General features: G+C 51.8%; 1 protein-coding gene across 4 annotated transcripts in view; it reads right to left on the bottom strand.

Annotated features, from left to right (window-relative positions):
* Positions 1-17,638, bottom strand: part of ZC3HAV1 (zinc finger CCCH-type containing, antiviral 1) — a 57,952-nt gene that overhangs the window by 38,400 nt on the left and 1,914 nt on the right. For all 4 annotated transcript variants that reach the window (XM_070071438.1, XM_070071439.1, XM_070071440.1 and 1 more), the window contains exon 2: positions 1,677-1,812. In XM_070071438.1, the coding sequence (XP_069927539.1) occupies positions 1,677-1,812 (136 nt within the window). The remainder of the gene's footprint in view (positions 1-1,676; positions 1,813-17,638) is intronic.

Here is a 17,638-nt window from a genome sequence, read left to right as displayed (position 1 = left end):
GCCATGCCCTCACAGGTGGCTCTGCTTGTCAGCAGGGCCTGGGGCAGGCAAGCACCGGGTGGGGGGAGGAAACAGGATGTGGTCCCCTGGGAATCTGCACGTTCCTCTCTCTCCCGGGCTCAGTGGCCAACTCAAAACCACCGCTCAGGGAAACATGGAGCTCAGTGTCAGACGAGTCGACCCTCCAGGTCCCCGCTAGCCATGCTGTGCGTCTCGAGGTGCGTCTCAACGCCAGCTTGCCTCCCTCCGCCCACCCCGCCTGGCCGAACTCGCGCCTGGGCTTCTCTTTCTCGACGCCAGCCTTAACCAGCATCCTCCGAGCCGCACGGCTGGACTTCTTGTGGCTGAGACTGTCCCATCTGTGCCCGGCTGTCCCATCTTCCTTCTACTGACAGCAGCTGTTGGATTTCAGGCAGACAGACGGTGACTCAGCCAGAAGCTACATCTTCCAGGCTGTCTTCCGCCCGACTGTGAGCACGTGAGAGCTATGGCCCACGACGTGCACAGATGTGCTGTGCCCAAAGCACATGTCACATCTTTTAAAAAGGACACTGCTTGCCTTCCACTTCCTCTCTATGCTCCCGCCAGCAAGAGAGCTGTAACAATGAGAAGAGGCAGCCAGCACTGTGGCGCAGCGGGTAAAGCCGCCACCTGCAGTGCCACCATCCTACATGGGCACCGGTTCGAGTCCCAGCTGCTCCACTTCCGATCCAGCTCTCTGCTGTGGCCTAGGAAAGCAGTAGAAGATGGCCCGAGTCGTTGGGCCCCTGCGCCCACATGGGGGATCCAGAAGAAGTTCCTGGCGCTTGGCTTTGGATGGGCACAGCTCCAACTGTTACAGCCATTTGGGGAGTGAACCAACAGATGGAAGACCTCTCTCTCCCTCCCTCCCTCCCTCTCTCTCTCTCTCTCTCTCTCTCTCAGCCTCTCCTTCTCTCTCTGTGTAACTCTGACTTTCAAATAAGTAAGTAAGTCGTTAAAAAGAAAAAGAGAGAGAAGAGCCTGGAGCTGGAAGCCACACTCTGAGTCCCTTGCTGTCGCGTTGGGTCCAGGGCCAGACCCTCGTCCCTGTGAGGAGACGGCAAGGTGACTTGGCAAACTTTCCCCAAGAAGGTGCAGGCTTTAGAGCACCCGGTCCCCGCTGTGGTGACTCGGCTCGCCCTCCGGAGGGAAGCTGCCCTGGGCAGCTGGGGACACACAGGCAGGGCTGCAGGCGGATCCAGTGGCAGGCCAGGTGTGGCCTGTGGTCCAGCTTGCAGGCTGGTGAAAGACGAACCCATACACTGTGTCCGCATCGCCGTATTTTGGGGGAGGATGGGGAAACGCCTCGGCTACAACCTCCCAGCCTGTACCCTAATCTTTCCTGTCATCTCCCCAACTTCAGTCAAAACCCACCTCTTCCGGGAAGCCCCCCTGGTTACAACACCAATCTGTCTACTCCGAGTGCACCGTCAGCTCCTGTCGCTCTCAGGGGGCTCCTTGGCAGCTTAGCAGCGGCGTTCCGCACTAAAAGTCTTGGAAACCCTCCCACAGGAGAGAAACTGCTGGGATCTCTCGGGTCAGCAACAGCCTGACGGCCGCCTGCAGAGGCCTGGTTCCGACGCCCGGTTCCTCCTGCTCCGCCCCCAGCGCGTCCGTCTGCAGACACAGACGGCCAGCGAGGGATCCCGACTCACCTCGGGCAGGAAGAAGGGGTCGCTCTGGATGAGCAGCACCGCCAGCTCCTCTTGGTTGAGTCCAGAGAGACCGTGGCTTTTCAGGACCTGGAAGTTCTCTTCGGAGAGGACTTCGTGCGAATACTTGCATAAATTCCTGGAAGAAAACAGGACATTCTCAGTGTCTCCACGTCACCGGAGCAAAGCACAAGAAATCAGTCTGCACATTTCCGGGAAGCAAAGCCCGGAGCCACAGCCTGGTGAGCAGGCAGCGGGACCTGCTGGAGGGGCAGGTGGACCTAGCGGTTAAGACGCTACAAGGACGCAGCGCCTGGCGCCAGCGCAGCTCCTGCGCGGCAGTGCCGCAGGCCCAGACGGCTGGGTCCCTGCCACTCACGTGGGAGGCCTGCACGGTTTCCGGTTCCTGCCTCTGGTCTTGCCCAGTCCCTGCTGTTGCAAGCATCTGAGGAGGGAACCAGCAGAGGGGAGGTCTGGTTCCCTCTGTCTGTTTCTCTCTGCCTTTCAAATAATATAAATGATTTTAAAAGTTATACATGTGTGTGTGTCTTTAAATGATTATAGTACTTCTTCAAACTGTATCTTCCCATGAAGTTATCATTTGTGTTATACCTCAGAGGCGAGAAGAGGAAAAAACTGGCAAAGAAATAGAAACCAATCTATTAGAATGACTTCCCACTGAGCAACAGTGCAGGAGCGGGGCTGTGCTGTGGCACAGCAGGTACAGCCCCGCCTGCAATGCCGACCCCCATGTATCACAGCGCCAGTTCCACACCCGGCTGCTCCACTTCCGATCCAGCTCCCTGCTAATGTGCCTGGGAAGGCAGCAGAGGATGGCCCAAGTGCTTGGGCCCCTGCACCCTCGTGGGAGACCCCGATGGAGTTCCTGGCTCCTGGCTTAGGCCTGGCCCAGCCCTGGCCCAGCCCCAGCCATTTTGACCATTTGGGGGACAAAGCAGCAGATGGAAGATCTCTCTGTGTGTCTCTCCCTCTTTCTCTGTCACTCTGCCTTTCAAATAAAGCAATGACTCTTTTTTATTTTTTATTTTTGACAGGCAGAGTGGATAGTGAGAGAGAGAGACAGAGAGAAAGGTCTTCCTTTGCCATTGGTTCACCCTCCAATGGCCGCCGTGGCCGGCACGGTGCAGCCAGCGCACTGCGCTGATCCGAAGGCAGGAGCCAGGTGCTTCTCCTGGTCTTCCATGGGGTGCAGGGCCCAAGCACTTGGGCCATCCTCCACTGCACTCCTGGGCCACAGCAGAGAGCTGGCCTGGAAGAAGGGCAACCAGGACAGAATCCGGTGCCCTGACCGGGACTAGAACCTGGTGTGCCGGCGCCGCAAGGCAAAAGATTAACCTACTGAGCGGTGGCACCGGCCTAAAGCAATGACTCTTGAAAGAGTCGTACTGTCTGCGAGGCGCCGATCCACATCTCTGGGAAACTCCTGCCCTCACTAGACAAGCACGTCGCAGGTGCCATGGTCCCCCAGCACTCGGCCCGCGGCCACACGGCACTGTCAGAGTCCTCAGACTTGTGGCTTCAACAGCTATCCACATGATGCATGCTAACATTTTCTGGTTCGCGTAACCATTACCAAGGTGTCAGGTAATCAGGTAATGGCCAAACTTTGCCTACGGAAGAATAGAAGTGTGGCTACAATGATCATTGGGTAGGTAACCGTTCCTGCCTTACAGGATCTTCCCGACATTCATTCTTCCGGGGGCAATGCCTCAAAGGACACCTTGACAGGCTGGGTTTGGCTTTGAACTTCTGCTTCCATAAAACACAGCAGCAATCGGGGGTGTATGATTTCCCCAAGCAAAGTGAGTGCTGTCACTGTGCTATTTCAATAGGTATGAAGTGGACTATATACACACCCATATAAAAGATTTATTTGTTTGAATGGCAGAGTTAGAGAGAGAGATGGAAAGACAGAGCGAGAGGCAGATCACCCATAAACTGCTCACTCCCCAAATGGCTGCAATAGCTGGAGCTGGGCCAGTCCAAAGCCAGGAGCCAGGAGCCTTGTCTGGGTCTCCCACACGAGCAAATAGATTGCCATCTTCCACTGCTCTCCCAGGCACATTCGCAGGGAACTGGATAGGAAGTTTTGCAGCAGAGACTGGAACCAGCACTCACATGGGATGCCAGCACCCCAGGCAGCCGCCTGACCCACTACACCACAGTGGCAGCCCCACTACACTTCCATGCTTACTAATTCTCACTTTTATTACTAGCAAGACTGAAAATGCCCAACTGTTAGCTTAATGAAACACCTTTTATTTACACTATTTGTTCATGTCCTGAACTGTTTATGTGGTGGAAAGTGGGTACTGACCTGCAGATTTGTAACTGCTCTTTATATATATATAAAGATTATATATATAATTACAAATTGTATAGTATATATTATAGGTATGAAGGTAGGTAATCAAATATTATAAATTATAAATACAATATTATAATATATAATTATAGTACATATAATACTTATATATAACATATTATAATATATAATATAATTATAGTGTATATAATCTTTATATATAACATATTATAATATATAATTATATTATAAATTATAATATTTATAATTTAATTTATGATATTATAAATTATAGTGTAATTATATTATAATTTTTATATATAATTTTTAAGATCTATTTGTTTATTTGAAAGGCAGGTTATAGAGAGGCAGAGAGACAGAGAAAGTTCTTCCATCTGCTGGTTTACTTCCCAGACAGCTGCAAAGGCCAGAGATGCACAGATCCGAAGCCAGGAGCCAGGAGTCTCCTCTGGGTCCTCCCACCATGTGGGTGCAGGGGCTCAAGCACTTGGGCCATCTTCAACTGTTTTCCCAGGCCATAGCAAAGAGCTGGATCAGAAGTGGAGCAGCCAGGACTCGAATCGGCCCATATGGCCCATAATTTAACATACTGCTTTAACACTTACAAAATTGTCACCCACCACAGTTGGATAACTGTAATATACCACTTTGCTTCATTTTTAAAAGAGATCTCTTCTTTTAAAAAAATTATTTATTTCAAAGTCAGAGGTACAGAGAGAGAAAGGGAGATATATATATAGAGAGAGATCTTCCGTCTTCTGGTTCACTCCTCAAATGTCCGAAACAGCTAGGGCTGGCCCAGACCAAAGCCAGAAGCCAGGAGCTTCTTCCAAGTCCCCCACGTGGGTGCAGGGGCCCAAGCGCTCGAGCCATCCTTTGCTGCATTCCCAGGGCATTAGCAGGAAGCTGGATCAGAAGTAGGGCAGCCGGGATTCAAGCCAGCGCACAAACAGGAGGCCAGTTCTGATGGCCCTGGCTTGGTTCTGCTATGCCACAGTGCTGCCTCCTGAAAGAAATCTTTCCAACATTAATTCTTTTTATTTATTTTGACAGGCAGAGTGGACAGTGAGAGAGAGAGACAGAGAGAAAGGTCTTCCTTTGCCGTTGGTTCACCCTCCAATGGCTGCCTGGCCGGCGCGCTGTGGCCGGCGCGCTGCGGCCGGCGCACCGCGCTGATCCGAAGGCAGGAGCCAGGTACTTATCCTGGTCTTCCATGGGGTGCAGGGCCCAAGGACTTGGGCCATCCTCCACTGCACTCCCTGGCCACAGCAGAGAGCTGGCCTGGAAGAGGGGCAACCGGGACAGAATCTGGTGCCCCGACCGGGACTAGAACCCAGTGTGCCGGCGCCGCAAGGTGGAGGATTAGCCTAGTGAGCCGCAGCGCCGCCCCAACATTAATTCTTTAAAACACCTGAAGTTATTATGGCAAATGATGTTACAGGTGTCACAACTTTCTCAAAATCATCCATTACACATAATTCTTTTCTTATCATGTTGTTACCCTCATCCATTGTATGTTACACTTTTACCAAGTTTAGAGCTACTGGAATCTCTATTGTGCTCTGATTTGAATCCAGTGTCCTGTAATTTAGATGCCCTTCGCCCTGTACTTTACATGTTAACAGTCATTTATCTTATCACTGCTTACTGCTTTTCAAAAACCTCTTCCTTGGGCTTAACTATTATTTTCTCTAGAAAAATGTTATTAGGGCTTAGTCAATTTCCAAAAGTAGCACAGTCGGAATCCAATTTGTTAGGCGCATATATTAGATGGGATATTTAGTAAGTCATCTTTTTTTTTTTTTTTTTTGACAGGCAGAGTTAGACAGTGAGAGAGAGAGAGAGAGAGAGAAAGGTCTTCCTTCTGTTAGTTCATCACCCAAACGGCTGCTACAGCCGGCGTGCAGCGCTGATCCGAAGCCAGGAGCCAGGTGCTTCCTCCTGGTCTCCCATGCGGGTACAAGGCCCAAGGACTTGGGCCATCCTCCACTGCCTTCCTGGGCCACAGCAGAGAGCTGGACTAGAAGAGGAGCAACCAGGACAGAATCTGGCGCCGCAACTGGGACTACAACCCGGGGTGCCAGCGCTGCAGGCGGAGGACTAGCCAAGTGAGCCGTGGTGCCAGCCTAGTAAGTCATCTTTTTTTAAAGATTTATTTGAAGCTCTCTGCACCACAAGGACAGCCCCTAGCATGTCATCTAACCACATGAAATCTTATTCTGGAACAGAAAACACTGAAATCGATCTGCTTATTAATATTTCCAAAATTAATAAGCTGTGTGGGTTCCTGCCACGAATTCAGAAAACCAGCACGAACAGAGCAGGCGACATGCTAAGTTCTAAGGATTTTACTCAGTGAGAGAAATGGCTACTTTTGAATTTGTTTTTCTTGTAATAGTTCTCTTTAATTTCCCAAATAGTATGTGTTGTCACTATTATCTTTTAGGTGTTTGTCACTGGAAAACAGAAATGGGAACAAAACACCGTCACTGAAACTGATGCTGACGCTAGTGTGGTGGCACAGGAGGTTAAAGCCGCTGTTTGCGACACCAGCACCCGTACCGTGGGGCGCGGCTGGAGTCCGGCTGCTCCATCTCCAATCCAGCTCCCTGCTCGTGCACCTGGGCAAGCACCGCAAGATGGCCCAGGTGCTTGGGCCCCGGCACCTGTGTGGGAGGAGACCCAGAGGGAGCTCCTGGCTCCCGGCTGCAGCCTGTTGCAGCTATACTGGGAGTGCAGCAGCCGACGGAGGAGCGGTCTAGCGGACGGAGGAGCCGTCTAGCGGACGGAGGAGCGGTCTCTCCCTCTCTGACTCTCACTCTGCTCTTCCAATACATAACATCAACCTTTATACAAGAGAAGACATTGATATTTCTAACTGTAAACATCTAGGTGAACGTTTTCTCTGAGAATTAACCTGTGCAAGTCACTCACTCTCCTGTCACTGTGTGTAAACTCGCTCTGAAACTGTCTGGAACTTTGCCCTGAGGTCTAGCAGTGGATCCTCGCTAGGAAAATCAGACTGCACGACTCCGCCATCACTGGCCGAGCCCTCCCAAGCACCTTGCTTCTGGAAAAGTCCTGGGTTGCGGGGCAGCTGCTGGCGTCTCCACCCCAGCATCCCCCCAGGCCGGCCCCTCTGCTGTGGGGCAGGGGCTGGAGTCTCCACCCCAGCATCCCCCCAGGCCGGCCCCTCTGCTGTGGGGCAGGGGCTGGAGTCTCCACCCCAGCATCCCCCCAGGCCGGCCCCTCTGCTTTCTCCACCCTGTGTCCTTGGCTTTTGGTGGCTTTCCGGCTCTCCTTGATAAGGCTGCTCAGTTTTGGGCAGCAGTTTCAGATAAGCGCTCCCCGCCCCACCCAGGCCCCCACCCAGACCCTCAGCAGCTGAGCTAACCCCCTTTCCAGTCCCCACCCCCCAGGAGAGGGGATCTGAAGAGACTGCTACAGCGAGAACAGCCTCCAGCCTAAAGCGAAACCCCTCTACTAGGGGCTGACCCAGTGGTGCTCCCCACAAGGCACCTCACTACACTGTTTCCAGGCCACGGCCATTACTGATCTGGAAAAACACCCCTCTCTCCCCAGGTTCGGACCTCTGGCTCTGAGACCACCGACAACTATTTTGAGGGAGGAATTAGGAGCTTTTGCTTTCCCAGAAATCCTGAACAGGGAGCCAAGCCAACGGTCCCTCTGCCGGGCAGGAGACACAGAACCTGCCCTGCGGTCAGAGGAGACACAGAACCTGCCCTGCGGTCAGAGGAGACACAGAACCTGTCCTGCGCCTGCCCTGCCCTGGCTCAGGAATGTCCCTGAAGTCAGCACTTCCTCCCTTACTAAAGGCAGCCAGGTGGCCTCAGGGGGCCGCTGCCTGGAGCCCTGGTCAGCTGCTCACACCAGAGGCACAGGCTGTCCTGCACCCTGGAGCCAGCTGGGGTCCTTCAGGCACTTCCACCTCCATCCTCAGGCCAGCTGCTGTCTCCTTCAATCTGTGCCCCTCACCTTGAACCGGCTTCTTCCATCTGCAGAGTCCAGGTCTAACCTGCGGCCCTGCTCCCTCCTCCACTTCCTGGACTTCTCCCAAGCACTGCCTTTTGGGTTGGTTTGTTTGTTTGTTTTTTTAAGATTTGTTTATTTGTTTTAAAGGCAGAGAGAGAGAGAGAGATCTTCCATCCTCTGGCTCACTCCCCACATGCCCACAACAGCGAGCAACCCCGAACTCCATCTGGGTCTTCCACAGAGGTGGCAGGGACCCGAGCGCTTCTTCTGCAGGAGCAGGAAGCCGGGCAGCCGGGCAGCCGGGCCCCCACCGGACACTGATGTGGGGCCTGCTGTGCCGCGGCCTGCGGGCTCTGAGGTCAGCACCCTGACAGCACCAGCGAGGACCAGGCCCTGCACACCTTCTATGTGAAGCCGAGCGCAGGAACTGGCGTGTACTGTGCATTTACCAGCTGCCAGGAATGCTACCCCTGTTACTTCATTTATGGTCATCGCAATACTACTTTGGGAAACTGAGGCCTGATAAAATGAGAAATTAAAAGTGAACCACATAAAATAAAGAGCTGATCAGTGAACTCAAGAATCAGATAAGCAAGGGGCTGGCATCGTGGCGCAGTGGGTAGAGCCGCCACCTGCAATGCTGCCTCCCTGGATTCAAGTCTCAGCTGCGTCGCTGCCGAGCCAGCCCCCTGCTAATGCAGCAGGGGCAGCAGCGGGAGATGGCCCAGTGCTGCCCCCCACCATGGGAGACCCCATGGAGTCCCAGGCTCTCTCTGCCACTCCTTTTCTGTCACTCTGCCAGTCATGCAAATAAAACAAATCTTCTTGTTTAAATTTCATGGAAAATGGAGTGAAAATAAGTTTATGAAGAAAAGCAGTAGGCCTAGGGGTAGGGAGGGATAACTTGCACTTCCAACAAGCTCCCAGGGCACAGCGGCAGTGCTGGCCTAATCCACAGCCGGGCTCAGAGCTGCCTCCCCGCAGGACAGGCCCCGGGGGAGGCTGGTTGGGAGTCCCAGGAGCCCTCCACTCCCCGGTACACAATATAGCTTGCCTATAAACTGCCCAGGCCAAAACAAGCTTGCAGAATGCTGCCCACACGAGGAAAAGATAAACCTGGAATAAACTGTGCACTGGGAGGGGAGAAGGCGGCCTTGAAAGAAGCCCAACTGTCTCTCTCGGGCTAGACTCAAAAACAAGCAGCCTTTTCTCCCGCAGCCACAGAACAAAAGCTGTTTTAATCGAGGCAGTAAGTGTTCTCCCAGCCCTGCTGTAAACAGCCAGCCCGCACAGTGGTTCTTATCCCTGGCTGCACACAACAATCAACTAGACAGTGTTCAAAAATGCCTCAGCCTGGGCCACACCTGCAGACGCTGGCCTCCCTGGACCGGGTGGGCCCCGTGACCGCGGGCTGGGCTTGTCGGAGCCGATTCCGGGTTAGGTTCCTGAACCGCACGCTCATCTCTGAGCTCTCTCTGCCAGTCCAGAGAGCAGACACAATTAGCCGAGAGAAGCCAGTTTTTTTGACAAAAGTTTGTCCCTTCTTCCCTTCACCCTCTCTGCTCTCTAGTACCTCCTGGGGCCGACAAAAACAAAACGATAGTTGAATTGTACAGAAAACAGGAAATAGCTCACCAAGGAACCAGGATGTGTGAAAGATAAAATCTAGAGAAGATGGGTAGAAAGAGTAAAGCGTCATCAACCAAAAACAACCTCTGCGCAGTGCTGCCGCAGAGCCACGTTCCCATTCGCTCTGAACTGCCGGTGTTCAGGATGGGATCACATCACTCGAGCGCAGGGACCGCTCACCGCATCGGGATGCCCCTCCCCACCGTAAACCGGGCAGAAAGAGCAGAGCGGGAGGGGGCACACAGGCAGAGTAACAGCCCACGTGGGGGCAGGGCCCTGGTGGAGCTGCATTAGTGGCACCTGTGTCACCCAGAACACACTGGCACAAAGGCCAGGGCTCCAGCCCACGGCTGCTGCCGACGGTGGAAACGCACCAAGCTAGGCCGGGCCACTGAGGAGAGGGCAGAGAGGCCGGACATCTGTGAGCCCCTATAGTCGGACCAAGTGTGGGACACATGGTGCTGGTGCCACCAAATTCATCTCCACTACTGCAGGCAATTGCCCAGGCTTTTTTTTTTTTTTTTTTTTTTTTTTTTGATGTTTTGATTTGTAAAGGTACAGTGACACAGAGAGAGAGAGAGAGAGATCTTCCAGCAGCTCGTTCACTCTCCAAACGGCCACAGCAACCAGGTCTGGGCCGAGCTGAGGCTAGAAGCCAGAAAACTGGGACTCATCCTGGTCTCCCTCCTGGGTGGCAGGGACCTGGCACCAGGACCATCTTTCATGCCTTCCCAGGCACATTAGCAGGAAGCTGGATCAGAAAGAGAGCAACGGGCGTTCAAGCCGGAACTTCCATACAGGATGCTGGCGGCCAGGGCGGAGGCCTAACCCACTGCACCACAGCGCCTCCAGCCCCCCAAGTTAGTGGTCCACAGGCTTTGCTGCCCATCAGAATCCCCCAAAAACTAAAAACCCCAATGTCCAATTCCAAACTGAATGTCCAATTCAGACCCTAATTAAATTCAAATGTCTAGGCGAAGCAGTTGGACAGCTGTATGTTCTTAGAGATCCCCAAGAGACTGTAATGTGTAGCAAAGTGGCCAGCGGGGCCCCAAGTCCACAGGAGCACTGAGGAGAGCGTAGGAGGGAAGGCAGTGCAGAGCAGGCGGGCGGCAGGGGTGGTACTGACAAAATCTTGCCTTAGAAAAAGTGGGTCCCACGACTCTCCTGCCCCACCCACACTCCCAACATAAACACCTCTGGAAGTTGAGACGAATATTAAACTAGAGTGAAAACTGATTAACTCGTTAGCAGGATTCCTTTCTAGTGACAAAGGATGGGCCAGAAGCCTGCGTGTGTATTTAAAAAGATTTCTCAGCATTTCAAGTATTTGTTTATCTGAACAGCAGAGAGGCAGAGACAGAGACCTTCCATCGCTGGCTCTCTCCCTAAATGCCTGCAACAGCCAAGTCTGGCCCCACATTCCAGCCACCCCACGGCGAAGCCAGGAGCCCTGAACTCCATCCTGGTCTCCCACGTGGGTGGCAGGGGCCCCGTTCTTGAGCCATCACCTGCTGCTCCCCATACACACACGAGGAAGTGACAACTGGAAGCACTCCAGCTATGGAATGCGGATGTCCCAAGCAGTGTCTCAGCCAAGACACCCAGGACCCGCCCACAAGGCTCTCTGAGGGGTGGCCAGAGGCTAGAGGTCATGTAAAAGCAATGTCACCCAAACCTTGGAAAAAGCAGTATGTTTTTTAAGATTTCTGTTCATTCTGCACTGAAGAATTCCTTCACGAAGTTGTGGCACAGGTTAGCTGCCACTTGCATTATCGGCATCTCCTATCAGAGTGCCAGTCTGAGTCCCAGCTCCCTGCTACACCCTGGGAAGGCAGTGGAGGATGCCCAAGCACTTGGGTCCCTGCGCCCACGTGGGAGACCAGGATGGAGCTCCTGCCTCCTGGCTTCAGTCTGGCTCAGCCTTGGCTGTTGTGGCTAGTGGAGGAGTGAACCAGCAGATGAAGTTCTCTCTCTCTCACTCTTGCTTTGTCTTTTCAAAGAAGTAAATCATAGGGAAGAAAAAATTAATTTTTTAAAAAAATATTTATTTTGTTTATTTGAAAGTCAGAGTTACAGAGAGAAGTAGAGGCAGAGAGAGAGAGACAGAGAGAGAGAGAGAGAGAGGTCTTCCACCCACTGGTTCACTCCCCAGATGGCTGCAACGGCCGGAGCTGTGCTGATCCGAAGCCAGGAGCCAGGAGCTTCTTCCAAGTCTCCACATGGGTGCAGGGGCCCAAGGACTTGGGGCATCTTCCACTGCTTTCCCAGGCCATAGCAGAGAGCTGGATCAGAAGTGGAGCAGCTGGACTAGAACCGGCACCCACATGGGATGCCGGTGCTCCAGGCCAGGGCTTTAACCCACTGTGCCACAGTGCTGGCCCAGAAAAAATTAATTTCTCATTTAGTCTCTCAAGCTCAGAAGCCACATAAAACCTCACATTTCCGACCTGCCAGGAAGTGCACGCCTGGGCACAGTTTTTGAAAGCAGGGCCAGTACTCCTGCACAAAGATCCTTTCGGGGAGTGATTAGAATGCAGATCCCCAGGCCCCAACCCACACCCTCTGACCCAGAACTCCTGAAGTGTGAGGAGCTCCCCCACGGGACACAGCCACACCAGAGTCTGGAAGGCTTTATCGCAAACTTGGCACCCACGACCCCAGGTATGTGGGGAAAGTGCTGGAACTCTATTTTTTATTTTAAAAAGTTAAACACTGATCGTCTGTAGGAGTGGGGGGATTAACTGGACACAGAGACCCTCAGGGCTCATGAAGACGTGCTGCGTCCTGACCGTGGCGATACCTACGCAGGCGACGTCTGTCAACTCTCCCTGCTGTTCCTTTTTTTTATCCATCTAGCTGTGGCCAGATGTTTGCCGCTGTTTAAGATTTTCACCATGGCTCACAGAATCCCTTATTATGTTAAGTCTCCTAGCTCAATTTCTGCACACTCTGAAAGTCGACTTTGGGCAAATTAAAATTAGAGAAACGAAGCGAATGTGAAAAGAAAACTTCCCAAATGATTCTTAAAGGGCACACCCTTTCTGTCCACAGTGTTCAGGAATGGCTGTCTCTAAGGCCGCAGCCTGGAACTCCACGACAAAGCACAGCCTGGTGCCGGGAGAAACTTCCAGGAAGGTGCCTGCTGGGCAAACACACCCACGCGAGCAACAGGGAACGCACGAGGCGGTGCTGGGGCGCAACAGAGGAGAGCCCCAGCCTGCAGCCAGCACCCGATCCAGCTCCCTGCTAACACGCCTGCCAGGAAAGCGGCAGAAGATGGCCCAAGTCCCTGCGCCCACGCGGGAGACCCGGAAGAAGCTCCTGGCTTTGGATCGGCACAGCTCCGGCCGTGGCAGCCAATTGGGGAGTGAACCAGCAGATGGAAGACCGACCTCTCCGTCTCCTGCTCTCTCTTTAACTCTGCCTTTCAAAAAAAGGCACACCTCGGAAACACGGAGCTTGGTGAAGCGAGCAGCACCAAGTCACAGACTGATTCCATTTCCAGGAAAGGCCCGGCGAAGGCCAAGTCCAAGCCGAACGAATGTTGAGCGGAGGCAGCCCTGGGCGTAACCCACTATGCCCCCAGCGCCGACCCCATTATGTATTTTTATTTTTCTTCATTTTATTTGAAAGGAAGCAAGAGAGGAAGAGTCAGAGAGATCTTCCAGCACTGGTTCATTCCCAGACGCCTGCCACAGCCAGGCTGGGCCGAGCTGAGGCCAGGGGCTCCTTCTGGATCGCTCCTGCAGGAAGCGGGATCAGAAGCCCAACAGCCATGACTGAAACAACACTCTGATGCAGGCTGGGTCCCACGTGGGAGGCTTATCTCGCTGCACCACAACGCCCACCCCACATGCATATTCTTGGCAGCTGATTTGTTGTGGCAAAAAATTGGAAATAATGTATATACCAAATAAAAGTTATGGTATACATCATGTGATGAAATACAATTTAGGTTTTAAAATGAAAACACTAGATCCTAACGTATCAAAACAAACAACTCTCCAGAACGCACACTGAGTGAAATTCTAACACATAAAACTACACCAAAATACGTAAAGTCACGGTGGGGGCAGGGTGCACACCAACATCAAGGCTGAGGTTGCTCTGGGGAGAGAGGGGAGGAGACTGGAGGAAAGAAAAAGAAAATGTCTGGGGCCGGCGCCACAGCTCACTAGGCTAATCCTCCGCCTAGCGGCGCCAGCACACCGGGTTCTAGTCCCGGTCGGGGCGCCGGATTCTGTCCCGGTTGCCCCTCTTCCAGGCCAGCTCTCTGCTGTGGCCAGGGAGTGCAGTGGAGGATGGCCCAGGTGCTTGGGCCCTGCACCCCATGGGAGACCAGGAGAAGCACCTGGCTCCTGGCTCCTGCCATCGGATCAGCGCGGTGCGCCGGCCGCGGCGGCCATTGGAGGGTGAACCAACGGCAAAGGAAGACCTTTCTCTCTGTCTCTCTCTCTCACTGTCCACTCTGCCTGTCAAAAAAAAAAAAAAAAAATGTCTGGGGCCCATTATGATTGTTTATGTTATTTCAAAAGATGAGCAAAGGGGCCAGCACTGTGGCACAGCAGGTTAATCCTCTGCCTGCACCGCTGGCATCCCATTTGGGTGCCGGTTCGAGTCCCAGCCGCTCCTCTTCCACTCCAGCTCTCTGCTATGGTCTGGGAAAGCAGCAGAAGATGGCCCAAGTCCTTGGGCCCCTGCACCGGCATGGGAGACCCAGAAGAAGCTCCTGGCTCCTGACTTCAGATCAGCTCAGCCCCAGCCACTGTGGCCATGTGGGGAGTGAACCAGCAAATGGAAGACCTCTCTCTGAATCTCCCTCTCTGTATCTGTAACTACCTCTCAAAGAAATAAAATCTTAAAATAAGATAAGCAAAAATGAAAACTATAAACCTTTATTCATTCTATGTGGTGAGTTATAAACTCACCGAATGTCCTTTTATTTGATACTGCTTGTTTATTGATAATATATACATTCTGAGGCTTATTCTATCATTCATGCTTCTGAGGGCTTTTTTTCATGCTTCTGAGGGCTTTTTTTTTTCAATTAATGAAATAATCAACTGGCTTCCTTCCCATGCACCCACCCCTCCCAAAGTTGCATCCAAACAGCAGGGAAGGGCAGAAGAATGGGAGAGCCCAGAGGAGACACCCACGGTGGCAGAGACCGCAGAGCAAGGCGAAGGCCCTCGGAAGGCCTGCTTTAACAGTTCGACAGAGGCCGGCGCCGCGGCTCACTAGGCTAATCCTCCGCCTAGCGGCGCCGGCACACCAGGTTCTAGCCCCGGTCAGGGCGCCGGATTCTGTCCCGGTTGCCCCTCTTCCAGGCCAGCCCTCTGCTGTGGCCAGGGAGTGCAGTGGAGGATGGCCCAGGTGCTTGGGCCCTGCACCCCATGGGAGACCAGGAAAAGCACCTGGCTCCTGGCTCCTGGCTCCTGGCTCCTGCCATCGGATCAGCGCGCTGCGCCGGCCGCAGCGCGCCGGCCACGGCGGCCATTGGAGGGTGAACCAACGGCAAAGGAAGACCTTTCTCTCTGTCTCTCTCTCTCACTGTCCACTCTGCCTGTCAAAAAAAAAAAAAAAAAAAACAGTTCGACAGAAATCACGCGTGCAAAAAGAACCACTTGCATGGCTGCCAGATCTCACTCCACAGAGCTGCCGTCAAGGAAGCCGCCTGGCGCTGGTCCCTGCTCGCCACGGTGCTTGCTTCGCGGTCGTTTGTTCAACAGAGGGCAGCTATTGTTTGTGTCAGAACGGGGATTTGCGCTCCATGTGTGGGCACGCGCTCAGCAAAGCAAACAGAAACATACAAACCAATGCACCGAAACGAATAATTTTCCAACACCAAAGCAACTCCTTTTGTTGAGCAAACTATATCACAAGAAGCATTGCAAAAGAGAGGAACTACAAGATAGAAATTCATTCCATAAATAATAACTTTAATCCGCTGTATATAACGTTAAGTGAAAACAGATCTTAGTGAAAAACAGGACAGGTAATAGGAGAGGGAAGAAGGATGGGAAGGTGGGTACGGGGGAAGAATTACTGTGTTCCTAATGTGGTTATGAAATGCATGCAACTAAATACATTTTAAAATAAACACAATAATAATAACTCTACAAGGAAAATTTTTATTTTAAGCTTAGCAAAAAAATGCAACTCAACCGCATATAACAAAGGAGAGTTCACTGGTCCGAATAAAGCCTTGTTATGGGAGTCGATCGGCTAAGAGACCCCAACAACACACGATACACACAAAAGGACCTTCACTTCTCGAGTGTCACAGGTGGGAAGATAAAGGTTTGTAAAGCTGCTAAGGAAGAGTATTTTTAAAAACATATTTGGGGAGAAAAAAACACATGATAGCCTCCGAGGCAAAAAAAAAAAATTCCTGGAGGTCCTTATTAGAATACTCTATACGTTAAAGCATGAAAATTGGTAATTTTGGGGAAGACACTCAGCCGAGGGGACACCGGCAGGATGTCTTCATCCCTTATTGGGTTCCCGGTTCCGTGTCTCCCGCCAGCTCCTGATTCCAGCTGCCTGGAACCAGCGGATGACACGTCTCTCAAATAAATAAATAAGAATGCTTTAAACTTTGTGACTCCAAAATTAAAAAGTGACATAAAAATAAACTTAAAATGTGTATAGACCAGTACGTGTAAGAAATCAGACTTGAGTAAGCCCTCTGGAGGGCCCATCCAAACTTGCATAGATCAAACAATTCCTGCATTACATTCACTCTTTTAAAATACAGAAAAGCTCCAGGTAAACATCCCAATAGATGAGTTTAATGTAGTTTTGGGGCCGGCACTGTGGTATACTGGGTTAACCCGCCACCTGCAGGGCTGGCATTCCGTATGGGCACCGGTTCAAGTCCCAGCAGCTACACTTCCAATCCAGCTCCCTGCTAATGCACCTGGGAAAGCAGTGGAAGATGGCCCAAGTGTTTGGACCCTGCACCCACGTGGCACCTGGAAGAAGCTCCTGGCTCCTGGCTCTAGCCTGGCCGAGCTCTGGCCATTTTGACCATTCAGGGAGCAAACGAGAAGATGGAAGATCTCTCTGTGTCTCTCACTCTCTCTGTAAATCTGCCTTTCAAATAAATAAAATAAATCTTAAAAAAAATAAAATAAAATAGTTTTGATGTTTCAAACCAGGACAAAAAATTAAAGCTACCATAATAAAAATCATAAAACGAAAATTTCCAAACATAGTGCATATAGCTAATTGAAACAATTATAGGTTTTGTAGCATAGGTTTTTCCTGAAAATGCAAGTTGTATTTATAACACAGTCACGAATATTAAAATTGTAATCTATTTTAAAAATGCAATCATTCTGTGGTTGTATAAACGAAGTAAAGACCTTATCTTCTGGAGATAATGAGATGCTTATAAACGATAGCTGGAATTTGCCTTAGAACAGCACCCGGAGTTACATGTAGGCGCTGGGAAAGACAGAACACAGGACACAAGACTGTCACACTTTGAGAACTACTGAATCCAAACAGTGGGTACGCCGAGGTTCACTATTCTCTTGCCTCTGCTTTTGACTGCACTGGAAACACTGAGTAAAAATCTTTAAAAATAAGAAGATAGTGCTTAGGGGCCAGTGCTGTGGCTCAGAGTTAGGCCGCACCTGAAGGCGCCATCAAATGTGAGCACTGGTTTGAGTCCCGTCTGCTCCACTTCTGATCTAGCTTCCAGCTTATGTGCCTGGGAAAGCCCCAAGGGGCGGCCCGGGCACTTGGGCCCCTGCTGCTCACGTGGGAGACCCAGAGTACAGGCTCCTGGATTCCGCCTGGCTCAGCCTCAGCTGTTGAGGCCATCAGAGTGAATCCGTGGATGAAGATCTCTGTGTCTGCCTCTCTCTCCAACTCTGCCTTTCAAATAATAAAATTATCTCTTTTTTAAGGTTTATTTTATTTAGTTGAGAGGCAGAGTTACAGAGAGGGGAGAGAGACACAGAGAGAGAGATCTACTATCCGCTGG

Source organism: Oryctolagus cuniculus, chromosome 3 (genome assembly GCF_964237555.1).
Source record: "Oryctolagus cuniculus chromosome 3, mOryCun1.1, whole genome shotgun sequence".
In the NCBI taxonomy this organism is placed as follows: Eukaryota; Metazoa; Chordata; class Mammalia; order Lagomorpha; family Leporidae; genus Oryctolagus; species Oryctolagus cuniculus.
Note: the sequence above shows the minus strand (reverse complement) of the source record. Positions and strands in the feature narration are given on the sequence as shown.